Source organism: Theobroma cacao, chromosome 9 (genome assembly GCF_000208745.1).
Source record: "Theobroma cacao cultivar B97-61/B2 chromosome 9, Criollo_cocoa_genome_V2, whole genome shotgun sequence".
Lineage (NCBI taxonomy): Eukaryota > Viridiplantae > Streptophyta > Magnoliopsida > Malvales > Malvaceae > Theobroma > Theobroma cacao.
In genome coordinates this window covers 507,473-534,732 of record NC_030858.1, presented here as the reverse complement: position 1 = coordinate 534,732, position 27,260 = coordinate 507,473, and the positions used below count along the sequence as shown (strand labels likewise).

At 36.1% G+C, this 27,260-nt stretch overlaps 1 protein-coding gene and 3 pseudogenes across 1 annotated transcript; all 4 read left to right on the top strand.

Moving 5' to 3' along the window:
* LOC18587654 (glutamate receptor 2.7) lies at positions 546-5,020 on the top strand. Its single transcript, XM_018126760.1, has 5 exons — positions 546-750; positions 2,098-3,437; positions 3,510-3,822; positions 3,912-4,318; positions 4,400-5,020. The coding sequence occupies exons 1-5, from the start codon at positions 546-548 to the stop codon at positions 5,018-5,020; spliced, it is 2,886 nt and encodes a 961-aa protein (XP_017982249.1).
* Positions 7,526-12,031, top strand: LOC18587653 (annotated as a pseudogene).
* LOC18507111 lies at positions 16,775-21,556 on the top strand (annotated as a pseudogene).
* Positions 22,081-26,986, top strand: LOC18587651 (annotated as a pseudogene).

The window sequence follows — 27,260 nt, the reverse complement described above, 5'->3', positions numbered from 1 at the left end:
GCAATTTTCCCTTCAAACTTTGAGAGCAAGAAGGTTTGAGTTGGTCAAGGTAAACGATCGATATTAAGATAAGACAAATCCTAGCTTTGGTCATCAGATCTACATTTGTCAGTGTTCTACTCCTTTAAGTGAGGAGGAGCAGCTTAGTTTTTTCGTTTAATTATTCACTCTTCAGTCTTGGGTTGTGCTAACCAGACAGGGATGGCTGGTGTAAAATGTATCACCAAGCTAGCTAGGGTTGCCTGGTGTAAAATATCTTTCCGAAAATTAAAAATGTAAACTATAGAATAGCATGAAATTTCCGTGCAATGAGACTGCGAAAGTCAAAGAAGAAGAAGGGTTAAATCCCCGGGGGATTCTTCCCATGCAATTCTTCGATTGCGGCTCTTTGATTCTTACTTTTCATCCATTATAAATATCAGTATCTTCTTGTCCAGGCCAGACCCTGCCCAAGAGCTTCAATTAAGATGCAGAAAGCTACGGCAGTAACCAGCCCTCTTCTCCATTTTTTCTGCCTTGTGATCATTTCGTGCAGGATTTTGCTGATGCATGTGGTTGCTGCACCAAACAGCAGTAGCATCCCAGTTAATGTGGGGGTGGTTCTTGACTTGGATACAAAGTTTGGGAAGATTGGATTGAGCTGCATCAACATGGCCCTCTCTGATTTTTACGCCACTCATGCTTCCTACAGAACCAGGCTTGTCTTGAACCCCAGGGACTCCAAGGACGTTGTTGGCGCCGCTGCTGCTGGTACGTGTTTCCTCTTCCACCTCTCTCCTCAATTACTCTCTTTTTAAAAAATAAATTTTAATATATATGGAAACATTTTAGAGATTGTACTTGTTAATTAACAGGTCAAATCATAATTATTTCTCTCTTTTTGTTTTATTTTTCTCTTTCAACTTATTTTGAATCATCAATCATAAATTTTCTATTAATATTTAATTTTCTCACATGACAAATGATAACGTTATATATATTATTGTTTTATTTCATTTAATCTGCCTCAAAATCTCAAAACCTCTCTTTTAAAATTTTAAATCGTTTAGTTTTTTTTCTAAAATGAGGTATATATCAAGCTTGTTCTATTTATTTATTTTTTGGAGACCAAACTGATAAAACTAGCATAAAGGTTGATAATAACGCATAGAAGATTAGGAGTTAAATTTGCTCAAGCAAAGGCACATTGCGTTTATATGCATTAATTTTCTCTAAGAAAACTTTATCAAGGCATATGCAATTGGTTATGAAAACCGTATAATTGATAACTGACGACCCTCTTTGCCCCTTCTCCTCCTAAAGAAAGAAAAAGAACAGTACATATATTGATAATTGACATCATTTTTTAATTTGATATAAAGATTGTTTTGATTGTGGAGTAGCCGATCAATTAGAAAATTATGGTTGTAGACTTTGAGAGACCATACACGTTGAGTAAGCCAATCCATATAATAATTAATGCCTTCAATTATGTGAGAGAAAATTTGCCTTCAATTTGTAATAATAAACATTTTTTATAAGAAAAATTTGTACTAATAAACATTTGACTATGGACTCGAGGCTAGCTGTATCGAGAATATTTGACTTGAAATCCATTTAAATATTTCTACTACCATAGAGAAGTATGTGTATACTAAAAAAATAATAAATATGAGATATATATATAGATACAGTTAAATAGGTCATACATAAACTAGGAGTATTCAGCTACAGCAACTATATATATATATATATATTACTTTTCAAAAAATATTTTTTTACCTTTTAATCAGACCTGGTCAGAAGACCGGTTCCTTCATTTTTTTTTACTCTATATTTCTTCCAAATTGTGCGGTAATTGGATGGTAGTCTTTCCTAGCTTTTCGTTGGATGAAAGTTGCAAATTAATTCGGAACTTTTGATTTTATTTTTGTTAGAAAAAAAATAAGAAAGATTTTATGCATATATACATGATTATCGTTTAATCTAAATTTTATTATCTTATCAAAATTGTTCATAGAATATGAAAATGAGGTTATTGAATTTATATTATTTGTTACTATACAGATTAGTATAAAGATGATCAAGATTATTAAATTTTGTTTGCTTGACAAACAGCTCTTGACTTGATAAAAAATGTACAAGTGCAAGCAATCATAGGGCCGCAAACTTCAATGCAGGCCAATTTTGTTATCAACCTCGGAAACAAATCTCAAGTTCCCATCATTTCATTTTCGGCAACAAGCCCTTCTCTTACCTCCCTTCGGAGTCCATACTTTTTTCGAGCTACACAAAATGACTCATCTCAAGTGCAAGCTATTAGTGCAATTGTTGAAGCCTTCGGATGGAGAGAAGCTGTGCCAATCTACATAGACAATGAATTTGGAGAGGGTATTATACCTTACTTGACAGACGCCTTGCAAGAGATCAATGCTCGTGTCCCATACCGGAGTGTCATCCCTTCATCGGCTGGCGATGACCAAATTTCGGAAGAGCTTTACAAGCTAATGACTATGCAAACGAGAGTGTTCATTGTGCACATGCCACCATCTCTCGGCACTAGGCTTTTTACCATAGCGAAAAAGGTTGGAATGATGAGTGAAGGCTATGCTTGGATTGTGACAGATGGAATGACTAATCTTTGGAGTTTAACGGAGCCCCCAACCATCGATTCCATGCAAGGGGTTCTAGGCGTAAGGACTTACGTTCCCAAAACAAATGAGCTAGAAAATTTTAGATTTCGATGGAAAAGGAAATTCCAGCAAGACAATCCCACAATTATTAATGCTGAATTGAACATATTTGGAAAGTGGGCTTATGATGCCACTTTTGCACTAGCCATGGCAATTGAGAATGTTAGCATGGGAAACTCCAGCTTCAGTAAAACTAATGTCTCTAGCAGTGGAACAGATCTTGAATCTTTCAGGGTCTCAAGGAATGGCCCACACCTAATCCAAGCATTGTCAAGCACTAAATTCAAGGGTCTTACTGGAGACATTAATTTTGTTAATGGACAGCTACAATCATCAGTTTTTCGGATAGTTAACGTAAATGGAAATGGGGAGAGAAGGGTTGGGTTTTGGACACCAAAAAGTGGACTTGTAAAAGAATTGAATTCGGCAAAGAGAAGCACTAATTCTACTCATAAGCCAAATCTTGGTCCCATTATATGGCCAGGGGATACCACCTTTCCTCCTAGAGGCTGGGAGATTCCAACAAATGGGAAGAAATTGAGGATTGGGGTTCTAGTGAAGAGTGGTTACAGTCAATTTATTAAAGTAACATGGGATCCTAATTCTCGTACAGCTACTTCAGTCACCGGATATTGCGTAGATGTTTTTAAGGCTGTAATGGCTGCAATGCCTTATGTCTTTCCTTACGAGTTCATTCCCTTTGCAACGCTTGATGGCAAGAGCGCCGGGACTTACAATGACTTAATCTTTCAAGTGTATAATGGGGTAAAACATCTCTTTATCTTTTTGAGTTTTTTAACAAGAATTTTTTATAATTTTTTTGTCAATTATGAACAGACATACGATGCTGTGGTAGGAGATACAACGATTGTGGCAAACAGGTCACGGTACGTGGACTTCACATTACCATACACTGAATCGGGTGTATCAATGATTGTACCGATTAGAGATAACAGGAGGAAGAATGCATGGGTTTTCTTGAAACCTCTAACATGGGACCTCTGGGTGACAAGTGCTTGCTTTTTCTTTTTCATCGGATTTGTTGTCTGGGTTCTAGAACACAGAATAAATGAAGATTTCAGGGGACCCCCTTCGTATCAAGCCGGCACGAGCTTCTGGTTCTCTTTCTCTACCATGGTGTTTGCACATCGTAATAATTTTTTCATCTTCTTGATTTACAAAGTTGTACTATTGACTTCATATTGTTAACTTTCTTTGCTTCCTGGATTATACTTGCAGGGGAGAGAGTGGTCAATAACTTGGCTCGATTCGTGGTAATAATATGGTGTTTCGTCGTCCTCATTCTCACCCAAAGCTACACAGCTAGTTTGACTTCACTTTTAACCGTGCAACAACTCCAGCCTACGGTAACTGACATACAAAAGCTCTTAAAGAAAGGGGAGAATGTTGGTTTCAAGAAAGGCTCATTCGTTGAGGGAATCTTGAAGGGGTTAACTTTTCCTGAATCCCAACTTATAGAATATCAGACGCTGGAAGAACTTCATGATCTCTTTACCAAGGGAAGTGCCAATGGTGGTATTTCTGCTACTTTGGACGAAATTCCTTATATGAAGCTCTTTCTCGCAAAATATTGCGACCAATATACCGTAGTCGAACCAAAATTTAGAACTGATGGCTTCGGTTTTGTGAGTTTTCTCTCAATCTCTTATCTTCTTTCTACCCGTATGCAATGTTTCTTTATGCTGATATTGTTTTGCAATTTACAGGCCTTCCCTAGAGGTTCCCCTCTTGTAGCAGATGTTTCCAGGGCAATCCTAAATGTTACTCAGGGAGAAAAAATGAATCAAATTGAAGAGGCATGGTTCAAGAAGGAAAGCAGTTGTTCTGACACCAACACTTTGGTTTCTCACAACAGTCTTGGTGTCGAGAGTTTTTGGGGCTTGTTCCTTATTGCTAGCGTCACCTCAATATCAGCTCTAATCATATTTGCAACAATGTTCTTGTACGAGCAAAGGCATGTCTTGTTTCGCTTCGGTTCTGAAACTCCTTTCTGGAAAAGAATTATGATCCTGTCAAGAATCTTCGACCAGAAAGACCTCAGCTCCCATACTTTTAAAAAAAGTGAACTCGAAGACAAAAGCAAAAATGATAGTGTAAGTATAAGCGTTGCAGGAGACTCACCAAACACTAACTGTCCGCCAAGTCCATCAAGCTACTCAAACCGGACAGAGCCAGGCTTTGTGTTCTTGACAAATCAAGGAAGAGCAACTGAAAATGGTGATCTCACCCCAAGTGCTACAGCATCTCCGGAGATATTTCCATCCTCCGGAAGACATCCTATTGAGCTTGCTAACACTGCAAATAGCCCAAGAGAACAATTGGAGTAGATATTCCCCTTTACTCCATTGACAACTTCAGTAATCCAGAGTCATAAATTGATGTTCATTGGTAGATAAAAGATTATAACATTTCATTATGATAATTTTTTATAGTATTTAGTCCAATTGAACTGTACATAACTTGATCTTTTCCTAATTGCAATAGAGTATATATTGAAAATTACTATAAATAATGAGGTTTTCTTCGACAATGACGGGGATAATGATAGGCTTAACTCTTTAATATAAAAAAAGAAGAATATTATTGAGCTTTGTATTTGAGAAAACTTAAAGTAATAACACCATATGGATATTATGGATTTCAATAAAATTAATTAAAAAAGTTTATATTTCTTATTTAATCCACCTTATAAAAATGTAAAGGTAAAAGCTCAAAAAATTTTCAAAATAAATATTTTTAAAATTATAAGTATTTTTTTTTAGACTTCTCAACTTTTAAACTTTTTTTTTAACGATGTGAAAATTATTAGTTCATTCATAATATATAGAATCTATTCACTAATTGTGGACATATTGTACCAGTTGACTACTTCTTGTCTTAATGTAAGGTTACCTTAACGAAATGATCAACCTTAATTTTCAAAAAAAAAAATAGTGGACATATTGTTCTTTTTCTTTTGATCTTTCCTAACAAACATTTGATATTTAATGAAATTTACCTTTGATTGAGAAAAAAAATATAGGTATCGGAAATATCAAGATAATTTATAAGTAACTCATAGAATGGTCCCAAATACATATGCATGGTAGTTGCTAAATATGCTTACATTTGCACCAATTTTTAATAGTTGAATATGTTGGCTGATTAGTACACTCAATTAGACAAACAATCAGAAAATTGGGGAAAAACTTTTAAAAGAACTGAGTCAGCATGGAAGAATTTTAATTCAAGTTTCTCATTTTCAACTCAGGGAAAGTTTGCTTGAACTAAGATTATTAAAGATAAAGGTGTTAATCAATTACAACATGAAGTTATGTATTAATGCCAACCGATACCATGACTTTGAATTTCTCTCACTAATTTTCAAAATACTTGAATTCAAATTGAGCCCCTCATCAGCAAATTCAATTTAATTTCCTGTTCAATTCAGAAAGTCAAGCTGTTTAAGCATAGGTTGAACTCAGGGAGAAAAGGAAAAAAGAAAAGGGTAATACGGTTGTCTATGACGGTGAAGAGGATGGAAGTGAACATATAAAATCCAAGTTGAAGTTGTTTAGAATTCTGGTTGCTCTCTTGCTCTATTTTCGTTGACTCATTCTTCTTCTTCAGAAATCACATAACATGAACCATCTGATTACGAAGGAAGTGCAGGAAATTAAAATATTATTGCATTCAGAGCTATATATATGTGGGAGGCATTTGGTTTCCTGGAAAAGGTTGGAGACAAGATGTTTCCTTAATTAACAAAAAATGGTCAAAGCTTTTGCAATAGTTACTACTTCATCCTTCTTATCATACTCACTTTCATCCAATTTTTTATCTAACTTTTTATTAATTTGTGTTAATGAAGAAGCAGAGAATTTGGTTGATGAGGATTTCAGTAAAAAGTAAGTAGAGAATCTTTCTATTTTAAACTGAGATATATACTCTAATTCATGATTAATTTAATGACTCTAGTTTTGGCTTTCGTTATCAATTAACAGTCCGAGTTTTCCCTACAGCTTCCTGGAAAAGAAGCTGCATGATGTAATGCTTTAAGTAAGTCAACGGATTCGATCCTAGAAAAAGACATTTGCTGCTACACAACTTATCAAAATCAAAACTACTCCATGTTTATTCCAGTTAAAATTTGAAATTTCTTCTAATTATGAGTAGTGGAATACTACTATACAAGATTTAATACTGACAATCTTCCTAATATTTTCCCTATGGCCAATAGGATATGTAATGTTTTTTCCTTCTAACAGCCAAAGAAGGGGGCCACCAGCTGCCTCAATTTTCCTAGCCTGCCTGTTTGACAAATTAAATAAATGATTGGCAATTGAAGAAAGCCATCCACCAATTGGAAATTGACAAATTAAACTAAACAACTTCGATGTCTGACTTTTTTGTGTATAGTTTGATTTGGTCAAGGTAAACCATCGATAATAAAATAAGACAAATCCTATCTTTAGGCATCAGATCGACATGTCCCCCATGTCCCACTCCTTTAACTGAGGAGGTTGGAGCTACGTTTTCATTTTATTTATTTAATTATTCACTCTTCAGTCTTGAGTTGGTGCTGCTAACCAGACAGTCATGCCTCTAAACTATCCATGCTACCCCCCAAGGAAAGTGAATTAACAAGAAATATGTACTTATCCTTTACACCTCACTTGCATAAACTTTTAGTTCTAGCATTAAAGTATAGAATAGCAAGAAAATTCCGTGCAATGAAACTGCCAAAGTCAAAGGAGAAGATCGAAAGGGTTAATTCCCTGCAGGGTTTCTAATCCACTGGGATTCTTCCCATGCAATTTCTTCAATTGTGGCTCTTCTAGTCTTACTTTTCATCCACTTTAAATATCAACATCTTCTTGTGAAGACCCGACCGTGCTCAAAAGTTTACATTAAAGATGCAGAAAGCTACCACAGTAACCAGCCCTCTTCTCCATTTTTTCTGCCTTGTGATCATTTGGTGCAGGATTTGGCTGATGCACGTGGTTGTTGCACAAAACAGCAGTAGCATCCCAGTTAATGTGGGGGTGGTTCTTGACTTGGACACAAAGCTTGGCAAGACTGGGTTGAGCTGCATCAACATGGCCCTCTCTGACTTTTACGCCACTCATGCTTCCTACAGAACCAGGCTTGTCTTAAACCCCAGGGACTCCAAGGGCGTTATTGGCGCCGCTGCTGCTGGTACGTGTTTCCTCTTTCACCTCTCTCCTTACCCTCCTTTTCTTTTTCATAGAAAAAATAAATTCGAATTTTGAACTTTAACTCGTCTGATAAAAAAGATAACAATCAATGGGCCGAACCAGAATTGTTTCTCTCTTTTTTGTTTTATTCTCCTCTTTTAACTTATTTTGAATCATTTCTCTTAAATTTTCTGTTAATGGTTAGCTTCTTACATGACCAATGATGGCGTGGTATTTTTATTTTGTTTTACCTGTTTAATCCAATGCTCCAAACAAATAAACTATCATAAAATGTTGATAATAATGCATCGGAGATTAGGAGTTATCTGTGCAATTTGTAATGAAAACCATATGTCTCTAAGACATAACAAATTTGACAATCTCTTTATTTTCTTTCAAAAGAGGAGGGAAGATCGTGACTCGGAAAATTGTAGATATATAGTTCTCTTCAGATCCTCCTTCTGCCTAGTTTAACACGAAACAAGAATATCAAATGATTGACTGTTCAGTGAACGGTTAACTTCATTAACATTATTTAAAAGCCAAAACATATACTCTACTTAAAATGTGTATAAATGTTTATGTATAGACACCAACAATCAGAATTTTGACAACCCTCTTAGCCCCTTCTCTTCCTAATAAAGAAGAAGACTGTTTTCCTCTCAAAATTTTCTAGTTTCCACTATTAGAGCTTATTTAAATATGAGAGAAAAATGGGTTAAACAAAGACAGCTAAGATTTTGAAAAAGGAATTTTTTTTAAAAAAAAAAATACATATATTAATGTCTTAGATTATGTAACTGAAAATTTGCCTTCAATTTTTATATAAAAAAAGTTATAAACATTGGACTATGAACTCGAGGCTAGCTGTATCGAGAATATTTGATTTGAAACCTATTAAAATATTTCTACTAGTTTATCTTGAAAATGACTTACGGAAAGGGAAGTATGTGCATATTGAAAAAATAGAGCGAGTAGACAGAGCATACATAATATAGGATTATTCAGCTACAGCAACTATATTGAAGTCAGAATTTTGTTTGCTTGGCACACAGCTCTTGACTTGATAAAAAATGTACAAGTGCAAGCAATCATAGGGCCGCAAACTTCAATGCAGGCCAATTTTCTTATCAATCTCGGAAACAAATCTCAAGTTCCCATCATTTCATTTTCGGCAACAAGCCCTTCTCTTACCTCCCTTCGAAGTCCATACTTTTTCCGAGCTACACAAAATGACTCATCTCAAGTGAAAGCCATTAGTGCAATTGTTGTAGCCTTTGGATGGAGAGAAGTTGTGCCAATCTACATAGACGATGAATTTGGAGAGGGTATTATACCTTACTTGACAGACGCCTTGCAAGGGATCAATGTTCGTGTCCCATACCAAAGTGTCATCCCTTCACCAGCTAGCGATGACCAAATTTCAAAAGAGCTTTACAAGCTATTGACGATGCAAACAAGAGTGTTCATTGTGCATATGCCACCATCTCTCGGCACCAGGCTTTTTGCCTTAGCGAAAGAGGTTGGAATGATGAGTGAAGGTTATGCTTGGATCGTGACAGATGGAATGACTAATCTTTGGAGTTTAACAGACCCTCCAACCATCGATTCCATGCAAGGGGTTTTAGGTGTAAGGACTTACGTTCCCGGAACAAATGAGTTAGAAAATTTTAAAGTTCGATGGAAAAGGAAATTCCAGCAAGACAATCCCACCATTATTAATGCTGAGTTGAACATTTTTGGACCGTGGGCTTATGATGCCACTTTTGCACTAGCCATGGCAATTGAGAATGTTAGCATGGGAAACTTCAGCTTCAACAAAACTAATGTTTCTAGCAGTGGAACAGATCTTGAATCTCTCGGCGTCTCGCAAAATGGTCCACAACTTATCCAAGCATTGTCAAGCACTAAATTCAAGGGTCTTACTGGAGACATTAATTTTGTTAATGGACAGCTACAATCACCAGTTTTTCAGATTGTTAACGTAAATGGAAATGGGGAAAGAAGAGTCGGGTTTTGGACACCAAAAAGTGGACTTGTAAAAGAATTGAATTTGGCAAACAGAAGCACTAATTCTACTCATAAGCCAAATCTTGGCCCCATCATATGGCCAGGGGATACCACCTCTCCTCCAAAAGGCTGGGAGATTCCAACAAATGAGAAGAAGTTGAGGATTGGGGTTCCAATGAAGGGTGGTTTCAGTGAATTTGTTAAACATGGGATTTTAATTCTCATACAGCTGCTTCAGTCACCAGATATTGCATAGATGTTTTTTATGCTGTAATGGCTGCAATGCCTTATGCTGTTACTTATGAGTTCATTCCCTTTACAACACCAGATGGCAAGAGCGCCGGGACTTATGATGACTTAATCTTTCAAGTGTACAATGGGGTAAAACATCTCCTTATCTTCTTTATACGTTGAGTTTGTCAACAGGAATTTTCATTAATTTTTTTGGCAAAAATGAACAGACATACGATGCGGTGGTAGGAGATACAACGATTGTGGCAAACAGGTCACAGTACGTGGACTTCACATTACCATACACTGAATCAGGTGTATCAATGTTTGTACCGATCAGAGATAACAGGAGGAAGAATGCATGGGTTTTCTTGAAACCTCTGACATGGGACCTCTGGATGACAAGTGCTTGCTTTTTCCTTTTCATCGGATTTGTTGTTTGGGTTCTAGAACACAGAATAAATGAAGATTTCAGGGGACCCCCTTCGCATCAAGCTGGCACGAGTTTCTGGTTCTCCTTCTCGACCATGGTGTTTGCACATCGTAATAATTCTTTCACCTTCTCTATTTACGAAGTTGTACTATTTACTTCAGATTGTTTACTTTCTTTGCTTCTTGGATTGTAATTGCAGGGGAGAGAGTTGTCAGTAACTTGGCTCGATTCGTGGTAATAATATGGTGTTTCGTCGTCCTCATTCTCACCCAAAGCTACACGGCTAGTTTGACTTCACTTCTAACTGTGCAACAGCTCCAACCTACGGTAACTGACATACAAGAGCTCTTAAAGAAAGGGGAAAAGGTTGGTTTCCTGAAAGACTCCTTTATCGAAGGAATCTTGAAGGGTCAGTTTAGATTTCCTGAATCCCAGCTCATAGAATACCAGTCCCCGGAAGAACTTCATGATCTCTTTACCAAAGGAAGTGCCAATGGTGGGGTTGTTGCTACTTTGGACGAAATTCCTTATATGAAGCTCTTTCTCGCCAAATATTGCTACGAATATACCGCAGTCGAACCAAAATTGAGAACTGATGGCTTCGGTTTTGTGAGTTCTCTCTCAATCTCTAATCTTTTCTCTAACCATATGGGATGTTTCTTTGTGATTATACTATTTTGCAATTTATAGGTCTTCCCTAGAGGTTCCCCTCTTGTAGCAGATGTTTCTAGGGCAGTCCTAAATGTTACTGAGGGTGAAAAAATGAATCAAATTGAACAGGCCTGGTTCAATAAGGGAAGCAGTTGTCCTGACCTCAACACTTTGGTTTCTTCCAACAGTCTTGGTGTTGAGAGTTTTGGGGGCTTGTTCCTTATTGCTGGAGTCGCCTCAATATCAGCTCTAATCATATTTGCAGCAATATTTTTTTATGAGCAAAGGCATGTCTTGTTGCATTTTGATTCTGAAACTCCTTTCTGGAGAAGAATTCAGATCATGTCAAGAATTTTCGACCAAAAAGACCTTAGCTCCCATACTTTCAGAAAAAGCGAACTCGAAGACAAAAGCAGAAATGATAGTGTTCATAGTATTAGTGTTGCAGGAGACTCACCAAACACTAACTGCCCACCAAGTCCATCAAGCTACTCAAACCAAACAGAGCCAGACTTTGTGTTCTTGGCAGATCAACGAAGAGTAGCTGAAAATGGTGATATTACCCCAAGCGTTACAGCTTCTCCGGAGATATTCCCTTTTCCTGAAAGACATTCTATTGAGCTTGGTAACACTACAAATGGCCCCAGAGAATAATTGGTGTAGATATTCCCCTTTGCTCCAGTGACAACGTCGGTAATGAAGAATATAAATTGATGTACAAGTTAGAGTTAAAGCATGCATTAACTTTATCATTTTGTTTTTTACTATGTATTTTGCTTCATTGTACTAGTTATTAAGAATATTATACCAGTGTTTATAAGGTGTTTTAGTGCATGTTTTAGTTAATAACACTTGTACACTTTGTAAACAGTTGTTAACCATATGATGCTTGTATATATATATTATCTGTTTAGTAATTAATGAAGCATCTTTCCTTCTCCAGCTTGCTCTATGTTTTTCCTTTTTCTACAGAACAGTATATAATACTATTTTTATCATCTTTTTTTAGCTTCATGACATGATATCAAAGCAGATAACCAATCTGTGAGCCAATTAAAACCTCTTTCTCACTCATCACAAGTTTATTCTTCATCAAAATGTCAAACTACGCCCATTTTCAATGCCTCTAACTATCTTGTTTGGGCCATTAGAATGAAAGCATTCTTGAAAGGTGTCAATCTATGGAATGCAGTTGAAAATGAGACAGATGTACCAGCATTGAGAGATAATGCCACACTAACATAGGTGAAGCAATATGAAGAGGATATTGCAAAGAAATTCAGAGCCTTATCCTTCATACACTCAGCTGTTACAGAGTCCGTTTTCAGCCTGATTATGGGATGTGAGACAGCAAAACAGGGTTGGAACAAACTTGAAGAAGAACTTTTGGGGTCTGCCATAAACAAGCCAATTCATCTACAGAACTTCAGAAGGCAATATGAACTTCTGAGGATGAGAGAAAGTCAGACTGTGCAAGAATTCATTAATGCAGTGATGAAGCTGGAAAATCCAATTCGACTGTTGAGAGAGACTTTATCTGATGCTAAGGTTGTGGAGAAAGTCCTTACCAGTTTACCTAAAAGGTTTGATGCCACAGTTTCTTCTTTGGAACAAGTGAAAGACATCTCACAGAGCTCTATATCAGATTTGGTGAATGTTTTAGAAGTTGATGAATAAAGGAAAGTTGCTAGGAAAAATGAAAAAGTTGATCTTGCCTTTACTATTTGAATGAAGGGAAAAGGCACATGCAGAAGCTTCAACTAAGAAATATGTGAGTGAAGTCAAGGATAAAGAAAGAGGAAACTCACAGGGAAGAAAAGTTTAGAACAGGATAACAAGATTCCCTATTTGTCCCCATTACAAGCAAAGGAGTCGCACGGAGTCATATTGTTGGTTTAAGCCTGATGTAATGTGTAATGCATGCAAATAGTTAAGTTGTTTCTTCGACTATGACTGAAATAATGACGAGGCTTAAACCTTTTTTTTTTTTTTGGAAAATTAAAGATGGTAAACTTCATTAACAAAAGGGAAAATCCCATATACACAATGAGCAGGACCTTATTGGAAGTCTGGCTTACAAAAATATAGCCAGAAACAACCTGTAACTATACAAAAAAAAGTGCTCATATCTCCTTAGCAGTAAATCGCATCCTAAAACAAAAATAGGCAAAATGATAAACAAGAGTAAGAAACATGGCCCTCATGGATGTTTACTCCTCTTGCAAATTTGACAAAAGCATGACATTCCCCGGATTAGACATTACCTTCACATGAATGAGAAAGGCAGCAACTCCACACTAAAGCAATAACCTAAAAATCCCCGCAAGCACAAAGTCACAACAACAATTAAGGCTGAAAGCGTAACAAATCATGGACTCTGTCAACCCCTAATTTGGCAAGGATGTCAGCAACCTCATTACTGATCTTGAAATATGCCTGATCTGCCAGCTAGCAACTGCATTTTTGAGTGAGCAAATCTGAAGGATAAGTTGTCTCACCCTTGACGAAGCTTTAGTAGGATCGGACACCCAAGACACAACACTCCTAAAGTCAGATTCAATGATAATGCTATAAGAATGCACCCAGGAGGAGGCTATAAAATGGCCTCTTAAACTGCTAACACCTCTTCGAGATTGGCATCACCCTAACTAGCATTCTTTGAGAAGACGAGCTTGACAGCCCTTGTGTCGTCGCGTAGAACCCCTCCAATCCCAAGATGCGTCGGACAACCCCTAGCTGCCCTATTGGTATTGAACTTGAACCAACCCTTGGGTGGGCACTCCCAAACAACCTTGGACTTAGTCAGCTTCCGTGAGATAGTTGCACTGGAATTAAGCAGTTACAATATCAGTGATGGTGGCTTAACGTTTTTATATATAAAAAAAAATAATATTGAGGTTTGTATTTGAGAAAACTTCCAAGAAATAGCACTATAGGTATATTTAGTATACCGTCAATGTATAATATTTATATATTATTATTTAATTACATAACATTACTTTATAAATGTGTAAAGATAAAAATTTAAAAAAAATTTCAAAATATATATTTTTAGAATTATAAGTATTCATTTTTTAGACTACTCAACCTTTAAATTTTTTTTATTAATTATGTGAAAATATTTAGTTCATTAATAATACATAAAATCTACATAATAACAATGGGCTAGGCACATATTGTTCCTTTTCTTGCTATCTTTCTTATCAAACATTTGATACTCAATAAAATTTACCTTTGATTAAGAAAAAAATTTAAAATCTAGGGATTGAAAATATCAAGATAATCTATAAGTAACTCATAGAATGGTCCCAAATACATATGCATGGTTGTTTCTAAACATGCCAACATTTGCTCCAATTTTTAACGGATGAATATGTTGGCTGATTAGTACATTCGATTAAATAAATAATCATGAAATTGGGGAAAACTTTTAAAAAATTGAGTCAGTATCGAAAAATTTTAATTCAAATTTTTCATCTACACCGAATTTTCCAACTCAGGAAAAGTATGCTTGATTATTGAGATTATTAAAGATAAAGGTCGTTATCAATTCCTTGTTCAAAGTCAAAGTGAGTCCCTAAGATTGGAAGTCAAGCTGGTTAAGCGGGTGCTAGACTCAGGGTAAAATGGAAAAAGGATAAGGGTAATATATATATATATATATATATATATATATATGAATTTTTTTTTAATTGAGAGAGAGGGGATTCAAACTTTGCTTTTTAGGTAAGGGGATCATGCACCAATCAATGAGTCAAATGTTTAGATATAGATATATTTGCCTATGATGGTGTAGAGGATGGAAGAGACAATATAAAATCCTAGTTGAAGATGTTTAGAGTTGTGGTTGCATACATAAAATAAGCCATATGATTGTGAAGCAAGTGCAAGAAAATAAAATAATATGGAGCAATAAGAAGGAAGGAAAAACAAGGATAGAAGAGGGAGGCGTTTGGTTTCCTGGAAAAATCAGGAGACAAAATGTTTCCTTAATTAATTAACAAGACATGAGGTCAAAGCTTTTGCAATAGTTACTTCATATCCTTCCTAATTAATACTATTACTTTTTCATTATTATAATTTTTAAGATAAATACTCTCACTTTTACTTTTAGTCATAACTCCAAGCGGGTTCATTAATTTTTAAAATGAATACTTTATCTTAAAAAATATCTTCTCCTAAACACATAGGTCTAGCCATCAATCAACTGTTAATATTTCTGTTAGTTTGATGACGTGACAATATTAAAAAGATAATTTTACTTTTTATTAATTTTAAAAATTATTATATTATTTTTTTTGTAATTTTTTTTTTTGCCAAAAGAAGTCGAGGAGCTTCTAGGGTCCTAAGGAGAACTTGATCGGTGTTCTTGTCGTCGACTGATCATATTGTTTGAAAGAAAAAAAAAAGAAAATGTGTTTTAGTCATTTTATAATTTTTATTAACAATATTTACACTTTTTAGATAAAATGTTCATTTTGAAAATTAATAGACTCGTCTAGAATTATGATTAAAAATTAAGAGAATAACAGTATTTTACTTTATTTTTTATTAATTTATACTAATAGAGAAGCATAGGATTTTAGTATAAAGTAAGTAGAGAATCTTTCTTTTTTGAATTGACAAATATACTCCAAGTCATGATTAATTTAATAACCATTGCTTAATTTGCCTCAAATCAAATGCTACTTGTGGCCTTTCATTATCAATTAAGAGTCCCGAGTTTTCAGTCCCATGTTTTCCTTACACTTTCCTGGAAAAGAAGCTGTATGATGTAATGTTTTGAGTAATTAAGTCATTGATTAGATCCTAGGAAAGGACATTTGCTGCCACACAAATTGATTGATTAAGTAGGCTACTCAAATTCAACATTTTTACAAGACAAAAACTTTTCAAAGAAAGAAAAATTGGCCTAACTTGGAAAATATAAATCCTGAAATGTACTAGTAAAATACAAAGGTAAGATAAGTAATTTTAGTTTCATAAAATGTTACTTTACATGTCTTTAGTTTAACTTCTCTTTATATTTTTGGCACAATATTAAATAACTCAAAACTACTCCATGTTTTATTCAAGTCAAAGCTTGAAATTTCTTCTAAACATGTGTAGTAGACTACTGTTTGGGTTACTTGTTTCCTGGCAGTCGTCCTGATATTCCCCCAATGGCCAATAGGACATGTAATGTTTTTCATTTGTGTTTTTTTTTTATTCAACACCCAAAGTAGGGGCCACCAGCTGCCTCAAATTTCCTTGCCTGCCTGCTGACAAAATATACGATTGGAACTTGATGAAAAGCCATCCACCAATCTCTGACCGACCGTTATTTCCCTTCCAATAGAATCTTCGTAGGATACAAATTTGGAGGAGCAGAATTTCTTTTCTAATTAATTTGAGAGCAACAAGGTGATGTCGATTTTTTTTTGTCTGTATTTTGATTTGGTCAAGGTAAACGATTGATACTGAAACAAGACAAATTCTATCTCTAGGCATCAGATCGACATTGTCCCACTCCCTTATGTAAGGAGGAGGAGATAAGTTTTTTATTATTATTTAATTATTCACTCTTCAGTCTTGAGTTGTGCTAACCATATCCTTCAGAATTTACCCATGCAATTTCTCCAATTGCGGCTCTTTTATTCATCCAGTGTAAATATCAGTATCTTCTTGTGAAGGCCAGACCCTGCTCAAGAGCTTCAATGAAGATGCAAAAAGCTACCGCAGTAACTAGCCCTCCCCTCCATTTTTTCTACCTCGTGGTCATTTCGTGCAAGGTTTTGTTGATGCATGTGGTTGTTGCACAAAACAACAATAGCATCCCTGTTAATGTGGGGGTGGTTCTTGACTTGGATACAAAGCTTGGGAAGATTGGGTTGAGCTGCATCAACATGGCCCTCTCTGACTTTTACGCCACTCATGCTTCCTACAGAACCAGGATTGTCTTGAACCCCAGGGACTCCAAGGACGTTATTGGCGCCGCTGCTGCTGGTACGCGTTTCCTCTGTCACCTCTCTCCATGTGACTTTCCTTTTCCTTTTTTTCAGAAAAAAAAAGTTGATATATATGAAAAACTTTTAGAAATCTTAACTTTCAACCTTAATCAAAACATCCAACAAGTCCCTATATTTATGTATTTTGTTCAATTCAATCCCTATATTCAAAATCGAAATAATTTAATATTTTGATTTTGAGAATTTTTTCAATTTAATCCCTCTTTTAACAGTATCCAATTTTTTTTGTTAAAATGATGATATCAGCATTGATATCAATGATGATGTGGCACCCATATGATGATGTGGCATGCCATGTGGCACTAATATGATGATGTGGTAGTACCACATGGCACTAATATGTTGATGTGACATTGACATGCTAGCGTGTCAGTGCCATGTGATAGATTAAAAAAATTTTAAAAATTTTTTGTGTCACAACATAGAGATTAAATTAAATAAAAATGTATAGTACATGAATTAAATTGAATAAAATTGAGATGTTGAAGGACTACATTAAAAAAATATTTAAAAATATAAATATTTAAGTAGATGAAAGATATACTTATAAAGAAGTCAAATATTTAAGTGGAAAAGATTTACGGTATTAAAAAATATATATAAATATTTACTTACTTGATTATTTGATTCTCAAATATATATATATATATTAATTTATCTTTTTTATAAAAATTAAGTTTGAATTCTCCTTCTATAAAATAAGTTTGAAAAAATTTTATATATAAAATCAAATTTAAATGAATAACTTGTATTATATTGAAATAAAATAATATAAAAGGGCTAAATATAGTATATCTTAGATTTTGTGACTGATCAATTTGCCTTCACTTTATATATATATATATATATATATTTTTATACTATGAACTCGAGACTAGCTGTATCGAGAATATTTGGCTTAAAATCTATTAAAATATTTGTACTAGTTTATCTTGAAAATGACTTAAAGAAAAGGAGTGATAGGTATTATTACCATAGAGAAGTATGTGTATATTGCAAAAATATAATTGGCATGAGACATATGTAGATTTAGTTAACGAGTAGTCAGAGCATATATAGATTTAGTTAACGAGTAGTCAGAGCATATATAATCTAGGATTATCCAGCTACAGCAACTATATTTAAGTCAGAATTTTGTTTGCTTGACAAACAGCTCTTGACTTGATAAAAAATGTACAAGTGCAAGCAATCATAGGGCCGCACACTTCAATGCAGGCCAATTTTCTTATCAATCTCGGAAACAAATCTCAAGTTCCAATCATTTCATTTTCGGCAACAAGCCCTTCTCTTACCTCCCTTCGGAGTCCATACTTTTTCCGAGCTACACAAAATGACTCATCTAAAGTGAAAGCCATTAGTACAATTGTTGTAGCCTTTGGATGGAGAGAAGCTGTGCCAATCTACATAGACGATGAATTTGGAGAGGGTATTATACCTTACTTGACAGACGCCTTGCAAGGGATCAATGTTCGTGTCCCATACCGGAGTGTCATCCCTTCACCGGCTAGCGATGACCAAATTTCAGAAGAGCTTTACAAGCTATTGACGATGCAAACAAGAGTGTTCATTGTGCACATGCCACTATTTCTCGGCACCAGGCTTTTTGCATTAGCGAAAGAGGTTGGAATGATGAGTAAAGGCTATGCTTGGATCGTGACAGATGGAATGACTAATCTTTGGAGTTTAACAGACCCTCCAACCATCGATTCCATGCAAGGGGTTTTAGGTGTAAGGACTTACTTTCCCGGAACAAATGAGTTAGAAAATTTTAAAGTTCGATGGAAAAGGAAATTCCAGCAAGACAATCCCACCATTATTAATGCTGAGTTGAACATTTTTGGACCGTGGGCTTATGATGCCACTTTTGCACTAGCCATGGCAATTGAGAATGTTAGCATGGGAAACTTCAGCTTCAACAAAACTAATGTTTCCAGCAGTGGAACAAATCTTGAATCTCTCGGCGTCTCACAAAATGGTCCACAACTTATCCAAGCATTGTCAAGCACTAAATTCAAGGGTCTTACTGGAGACATTAATTTTGTTAATGGACAGCTACAATCACCAGTTTTTCAGATTGTTAACGTAAATGGAAATGGGGAAAGAAGAGTCGGGTTTTGGACACCAAAAAGTGGACTTGTAAAAGAATTGAATTTGGCAAACAGAAGCACTAATTCTACTCATAAGCCAAATCTTGGCCCCATCATATGGCCAGGGGATACCACCTCTCCTCCAAAAGGCTGGGAGATTCCAACAAATGAGAAGAAGTTGAGGATTGGGGTTCCAATGAAGCGTGGTTTCAGTGAATTTGTTAAAGTAACATGGGATCCTAATTCTCATACAGCTACTTCAGTCACCGGATATTGCATAGATGTTTTTGATGCTGTAATGGCTGCAATGCCTTATGCTGTTACTTATGAGTTCATTCCCTTTGCAACACCATATGGCAAGAGCGCCGGGACTTATGATGACTTAATCTTTCAAGTGTACAATGGGGTAAAACATCTCCTTATCTTCTTTATACGTTGAGTTTGTCAACAGGAATTTTCATTAATTTTTTTGGCAAAAATGAACAGACATACGATGCGGTGGTAGGAGATACAACGATTGTGGCAAACAGGTCACAATACGTGGACTTCACATTACCATACACTGAATCAGGTGTATCAATGTTTGTACCGATCAGAGATAACAGGAGGAAGAATGCATGGGTTTTCTTGAAACCTCTGACATGGGACCTCTGGGTGACAAGTGCTTGTTTTTTCCTTTTCATCGGATTTGTTGTTTGGGTTCTAGAACACAGAATAAATGAAGATTTCAGGGGACCCCCTTCGCATCAAGCTGGCACGAGTTTCTGGTTCTCCTTCTCGACCATGGTGTTTGCACATCGTACTAATTCTTTCACCTTCTCTATTTACGAAGTTGTACTATTGACTTCAGATTGTTTACTTTCTTTGCTTCTTGGATTATAATTGCAGGGGAGAGAGTTGTCAGTAACTTGGCTCGATTCGTGGTAATAATATGGTGTTTCGTCGTCCTCATTCTCACCCAAAGCTACACGGCTAGTTTGACTTCACTTCTAACTGTGCAACAGCTCCAACCTACGGTAACTGACATACAATAGCTCTTAAAGAAAGGGGAAAAGGTTGGTTTCCTGAAAGACTCCTTTATCGAAGGAATCTTGAAGGGTCAGTTTAGATTTCCTGAATCCCAGCTCATAGAATACCAGTCCCCAGAAGAACTTCATGATCTCTTTACCAAAGGAAGTGCCAATGGTGGGGTTGTTGCTACTTTGGACGAAATTCCTTATATGAAGCTCTTTCTCGCCAAATATTGCGACGAATATACCGCAGTCGAACCAAAATTGAGAACTGATGGCTTCGGTTTTGTGAGTTCTCTCTTAATCTCTAATTTTCTCTCTAACCATATGGGATGTTTCTTTATGATGATACTATTTTGTAATTTATAGGTCTTCCCTAGAGGTTCCCCTCTTGTAGCAGATGTTTCCAGGGCAATCCTAAATGTTACTGAGGGTGAAAAAATGAATCAAATTGAACAGGCCTGGTTCAATAAGGGAAGCAGTTGTCCTGACCTCAACACTTTGGTTTCTTCCAACAGTCTTGGTGTTGAGAGTTTTGGGGGCTTGTTCCTTATTGCTGGAGTCGCCTCAATATCAGCTCTAATCATATTTGTAGCAATATTTTTTTATGAGCAAAGGCATGTCTTGTTGCGTTTTGATTCTGAAACTCCTTTCTGGAGAAGAATTCAGATCATGTCAAGAATTTTCGACCAAAGAGACCTTAGCTCCCATACTTTCAGAAAAAGTGAACTCGAAGACAAAAGCGAAAATGATAGTGTTCATAGTATTAGCGTTGCAGGAGACTCACCAAACACTAACTGCCCACCAAGTCCATCAAGCTACTCAAACCAGACAGAGCCAGACTTTGTGTTCTCGGCAGATCAACGAAGAGTAGCTGAAAATGGTGATATTACCCCAAGTGTTACAGCTTCTCCAGAGATATTCCCTTCTCCCGGAAGACAGTCTATTGAGCTTGGTAACACTACAAATGGCCCCAGAGAATAATTGGTGTAGATATTCCCCTTTGCTCCATTGACAACGTCGGTAATGAAGAATATAAATTGATGTACAAGTTAGAGTTAAAGCATGCATTAACTTTATCATTTTGTTTTTTACTATGTATTTTGCTTCATTGTACTGGTTATTAAGAATATTATACCAGTGTTTATAAGGTGTTTTAGTGCATGTTTTAGTTAATAACACTTGTACACTTTGTAAACAGTTGTTAACCATATGATGCTTGTATATATATTATCTGTTTAGTAATTAATGAAGCATCTTTCCTTCTCCAGCTTGCTCTATGTTTTTCCTTTTTCTATAGAACAGTATATAATACTATTTTTATCATCTTCTTTTAGCTTCATGACATGATATCAAAGCAGATAACCAATTTGTGAGCCAGTTAAAACCTCTTTCTCACTCATCACAAGTTTATTCTTCATCAAAATGTCAAACTACACCCATTTTTGATGGCTCTAACTATCTTGTTTGGGTCATTAGAATGAAAGCATTCTTGAAAGGTGTCAATCTATTGAATGCAGTTGAAAATGAGACAGATGTACCAGCATTGAGAGATAAAGCCACACTAACATAGGTAAAGCAATATAAAGAGGATATTGCAAAGAAATTCAGAGCCTTATCCTTCATACACTCAGCTATTACAGAGTCCGTTTTCAGCATGATTATGGGATGTGAGACAGCAAAACAGGGTTGGAACAAACTTGAAGAAGAACTTTTGGGGTCTGCCATAAACAAGCCAATTCATCTACAGAACTTCAGAAGGTAATATGAACTTCTGAGGATGAAAGAAAATCAGACTGTGCAAGAATTCATTAATGCAGTGATGAAGCTGGAAAATCAAATTCGACTGTTGAGAAAGACTTTATCTGATGCTAAGGTTGTGGAGAAAGTCCTTACCAGTTTACCTGAAAGGTTTGATGCCACAGTTTCTTCTTTGGAACAAGTGAAAGACATCTCACAGAGCTCTATATCAAATTTGGTGAATGTTTTAGAAGTTGATGAATAAAGGAAAGTTGCTAGGAAAAATGAAAAAGCTGATCTTGCCTTTATTATTTGAATGAAGGGAAAAGGCACATGCAGAAGCTTCAACCAAGAAATATGTGAGTGAAGTCAAGGATAAAGAAATCAGAAACTCACAGGGAAGAAAAGTTCAGAACAGGAGAACAAGATTCCCTATTTGTCCCCATTACAAGAAAAGGAGTCGCACGGAGTCATATTGTTGGTTTAGGCCTGATGTAAAGTGTAATGCATGCAAATAGTTAAGTTGTTTCTTCGACTATGATTGAAATAATGACGAGGCTTAAACCTTTTTTTTTTGGAAAATTAAAGACAGTAAACTTCATTAACAAAAGGGAAAATCCCATATACACAATGAGTAGGACTTTATTGGAAGTCTGGCTTACAAAAATATAGTCAGAAACAACCTGTAACTATACAAAAAAAGTTCTCATATCTCCTTAGCAATAAACCGCATCCCAAAACAAAAATAGGCAAAATGATAAACAAGAGTAAGAAACATGGCCCTCATGGATGTTTACTCCTCTTGCAAATCTGACAAAAGCATGACATTCCCCGGATTAGACATTACCTTCACATGATTGAGAAAGGCAGCAACTCCATACTAAAGCAATAACCCAAAAATCCCCGCAAGCACAAAGTCACAACAACAATTAAGGCTGAAAGCGTAATAAATCATGGACTCTATCAACCCCTAATTTGGCAAGGATGTTAGCAGCCTCATTACTGATCTTGAAATATGCCTGATCTGCCAGCTAGCAACTGCATTTTTGAGTGAGCAAATCTGAAGGATAAGTTGTCTCAACCTTGACGAAGCTTTAGTAGGATCGGACACCCAAGACACAACACTCATAGAGTCAGATTCAATGATAATGCTATAAGAATGCACCCAAGAGGAGGCTATAAAATGGCCTCTTAAATCGCCAACACCTCTTCGAGATTGGCATCACCCTAACTAGCATTCTTTGAGAAGACGAGCTTGACATTGACATGCTAGCGTGTCAGTGCCATGTGATAGATTAAAAAATGTTTAAAAATTTTTTGTGTCACAACATAGATATTAAATTAAATAAAAATGTATAGTACATGAATTAAATTGAATAAAATTGAGATGTTGAAGGATTAAATTAAAAAAATATTTAAAAATACAAATATTTAAGTAGATGAAAGATATACTTATAAAGAAGTCAAATATTTAAGTGGAAAAGATTTATGGTATTAAAAAATATATATATATATTTACTTACTTGGTTATTTGATTCTCAAATATATATATTAATTTATCTTTTTTAAAAAAATTAAGTTTGAATTCTCCTTCTATAAAATAAGTTTGAAAAAATTTCATATATAAAATCAAATTTAAATGAATAACTTGTATTATATTGAAATAAAATAATATAAAAGGGCTAAATAACTTATATCTTAGATTTTGTGACTGATCAATTTGCCTTCACTTTATATATATATATAATTTTATACCATGAACTCGAGACTAGCTGTATCGAGAATATTTGGCTTAAAATCTATTAAAATATTTGTACTAGTTTATCTTGAAAATGACTTAAAGAAAATGAGTGATAGGCATTATTACCATAGAGAAGTATGTGTATATTGCAAAAATATAATTGGCACGAGACACATGTAGATTTAGTTAACGAGTAGTCAGAGCATATATAATCTAGGATTATCCAGCTACAGCAACTATATTTAAGTCAGAATTTTGTTTGCTTGACAAACAGCTCTTGACTTGATAAAAAATGTACAAGTGCAAGCAATCATAGGGCCGTACACTTCAATGTAGGCCAATTTTGTTATCAACCTCGGAAACAAATCCCAGGTACCCGTCATATCGTTTTCGGCAACAAGTCCTTCCCTTACCTTTCTTCGGAGTCCATACTTTTTCCGAGCTACACAAAATGACTCATCTCAAGTGAAAGCCATTTGTGCAATTGTTGTAGCCTTTGGATGGAGAGAAGCTATGCCAATCTACATAGACGATGAAATTGGAGAGGGTATTATACCCTACTTGACAAACGCCTTGCAAGGGATCAATGTTCGTGTCCCATACCGGAGTGTCATCCCTTCATCGGCTAACGATGACCAAATTTCGGAAGAGATTTACAAGCTAATGACGATACAAACAAGAGTGTTCATTGTGCACATGCCACCATCTCTCGGCACCAAGCTTTTTGCCATAGCGAAAGAGGTTGGAATGATGAGTGAAGGCTATGCTTGGATCGTGACAGATGGAATGACTAATCTTTGGAGTTTAACAAACCCTCCAACCATCGATTCCATGCAAGGGGTTTTAGGTGTAAGGACTTACGTTCCCAGAACAAATGAGTTAGAAAATTTTAAAGTTCGATGGAAAAGGAAATTCGAGCAAGACAATCCCACCATTATTAATGCTGAGTTGAACATTTTTGGACCGTGGGCTTATGATGCCACTTTTGCACTAGCCATGGCAATTGAGAATGTTAGCATGGGAAACTTCGGCTTCAACAAAACTAATGTTTCCAGCAGTGGAACAGATCTTGAATCTCTCGGCGTCTCATAAAATGGTCCACAACTTATCCTAGCATTGTCAAGCACTAAATTCAGGGGTCTTACCGGAGACATTAATTTTGTTAATGGACAGCTACAATCACCAGTTTTTCAGATAGTTAACGTAAATGGAAATGGGGAAAGAAGAGTCGGGTTTTGGACACCAAAAAGTGGACTTGTAAAAGAATTGAATTTGGCAAACAGAAGCACTAATTCTACTCATAAGCCAAATCTTGGCCCCATCATATGGCCAGGGGCTACCACCTCTCCTCCAAAAGGCTGGGAGATTCCAACAAATGAGAAAAAGTTGAGGATTGGGGTTCCAGTGAAGGGTGGTTTCAGTGAATTTGTTAAACATGGGATTTTAATTCTCATACAGCTGCTTCAGTCACCAGATATTGCATAGATGTTTTTTATGCTGTAATGGCTGCAATGCCTTATGTTGTTACTTATGAGTTTATTCCCTTTGCAACACCCGACGGCAAGAGCGCCGGGACTTATGATGACTTAATCTTTCAAGTGTACAATGGGGTAAAACATCTCCTTATCTTCTTTATACGTTGAGTTTGTTAACAGGAATTTTCATTAATTTTTTAGCAAATATGAACAGACATACGATGCAGTGGTAGGAGATACAACGATTGTGGCAAACAGGTCACAATACGTGGACTTCACATTACCATACACTGAATCAGGTGTATCAATGTTTGTTCCGATCAGAGATAACAGGAGGAAGAATGCATGGGTTTTCTTGAAACCTCTGACATGGGACCTTTGGTTGACAAGTGCTTGTTTTTTTCTTTTCATCGGATTTGTTGTCTGGGTTCTAGAACACATAATAAATGAAGATTTCGGGGGACCCCCTTCGCATCAAGCCGGCACGAGCTTCTGGTTCTCCTTCTCCACCATGGTGTTTGCACATCGTAATAATTCTTTCACCTTCTCTATTTACGAAGTTGTACTATTGACTTCAGATTGTTTACTTTCTTTGCTTCTCGGATTATACTTGCAAGGGAGAGAGTGGTTAGTAACTTGGCTCGATTCTTTGTAATAATATGGTGTTTCGTCGTCCTCATTCTCACCCAAAGCTACACGGCTAGTTTGACCTCACTTCTAACTGTGCAACAACTCCAACCTACGGTAACTTACATACAGGAGCTCTTAAAGAAAGAGGAGAAGGTTGGTTTCCTGAAAGGCTCCTTTATCGAAGGAATCTTAAAGGGTCGGTTTAGATTTCCTGAATCCCAGCTCATAGAATACCAGTCCCCGGAAGAACTTCATGATCTCTTTACCAAAGGAAGTGCCAATGGTGGGGTTGCTGCTACTTTGGACGAAATTCCTTATATGAAGCTCTTTCTCGCCAAATATTGGTTCAAATATACCGCAGTCGAACCAAAATTGAGAACTAATGGCTTCGGTTTTGTGAGTTCTCTCTCAATCTCTAATCTTCTCTCTAACCATATGGGATGTTTCTTGTGCTGATACTGTTTTGTAATTTACAGGTCTTTCCTAGAGGTTCCCCTCTTGTAGCAGATGTTTTCAAGGCAGTCCTAAATGTTACTCAAGGTGATAAAATGAATCAAATTGAATAGACATGGTTCAAGAAGGAAAGCAATTGTCCTGACCCCAACACTTTGGTTTCTCCCAACTGTCTTGGTGTTGAGAGTTTTTGGGGCTTGTTCCTCATTGCTGGGGTCGTCTCAATATCAGCTCTAATCATATTTGCAGCAATGTTCTTGTATAATCAAAGGCATGTCTTGTTGCGCTTTGATTCTGAAACTCCTTTCTGGAGAAGAATTTGGATCATATCAAGAATAATCGACCAAAGAGACCTTAGCTCCCATACTTTCAGAAAGAGTGAACTCGGAGCCAAAAGCGGAAATGATAGTGTTCATAGTATTAGCGTTGCAGGAGACTCGCCAAACACTAAATACCCACCAAGTCCATCAAGCTACTCAAACCAGACTAAACCAGACTTTGTGTTCTTGGAAGATCAAGGAAGAGTAGCTGAAAATGGCGATCTGACCCCAAGTGCTGCAGCATCTCTAGAGACATTCCCATCTTCCGGAAGACATTCTACTGAGCTTGCTAACATTGAAAATGGCCCCAGAGAACAATTGGCGTAGATATTCCCCTTTGCTTTGCTCCATTGACAACTTCAGTAATCCAGAATCGTAAATTGATGTTCATTGGTAGATATAAGATTATAAAGCCAAATTGAAGTGGTTGACTTCGTTGAGCTCCTAGTTTTTTAGCTTACTTTAGTGTTTTCAATTGGAATATCTGCATTCCAGCTTGATATTGCACTATTTAACACTTATGAAATTCGTATGTATCTTCCAAATGATCAAAAGAAGTATTTCATGGTATCGTTGATACTTAATTACCAGAATTTTATAG

Bases quoted from the DNA above. Each gene is read 5' to 3' on its own strand.
- LOC18587654 (XM_018126760.1), top strand. From the start codon at position 546: ATGCATGTGGTTGCTGCACCAAACAGCAGTAGCATCCCAGTTAATGTG. The intron at 751-2,097 runs GTACGTGTTTCC...CTTGACAAACAG, and splicing joins TGTTGGCGCCGCTGCTGCTG to CTCTTGACTTGATAAAAAAT. The intron at 3,823-3,911 runs GTAATAATTTTT...TTATACTTGCAG, and splicing joins TACCATGGTGTTTGCACATC to GGGAGAGAGTGGTCAATAAC.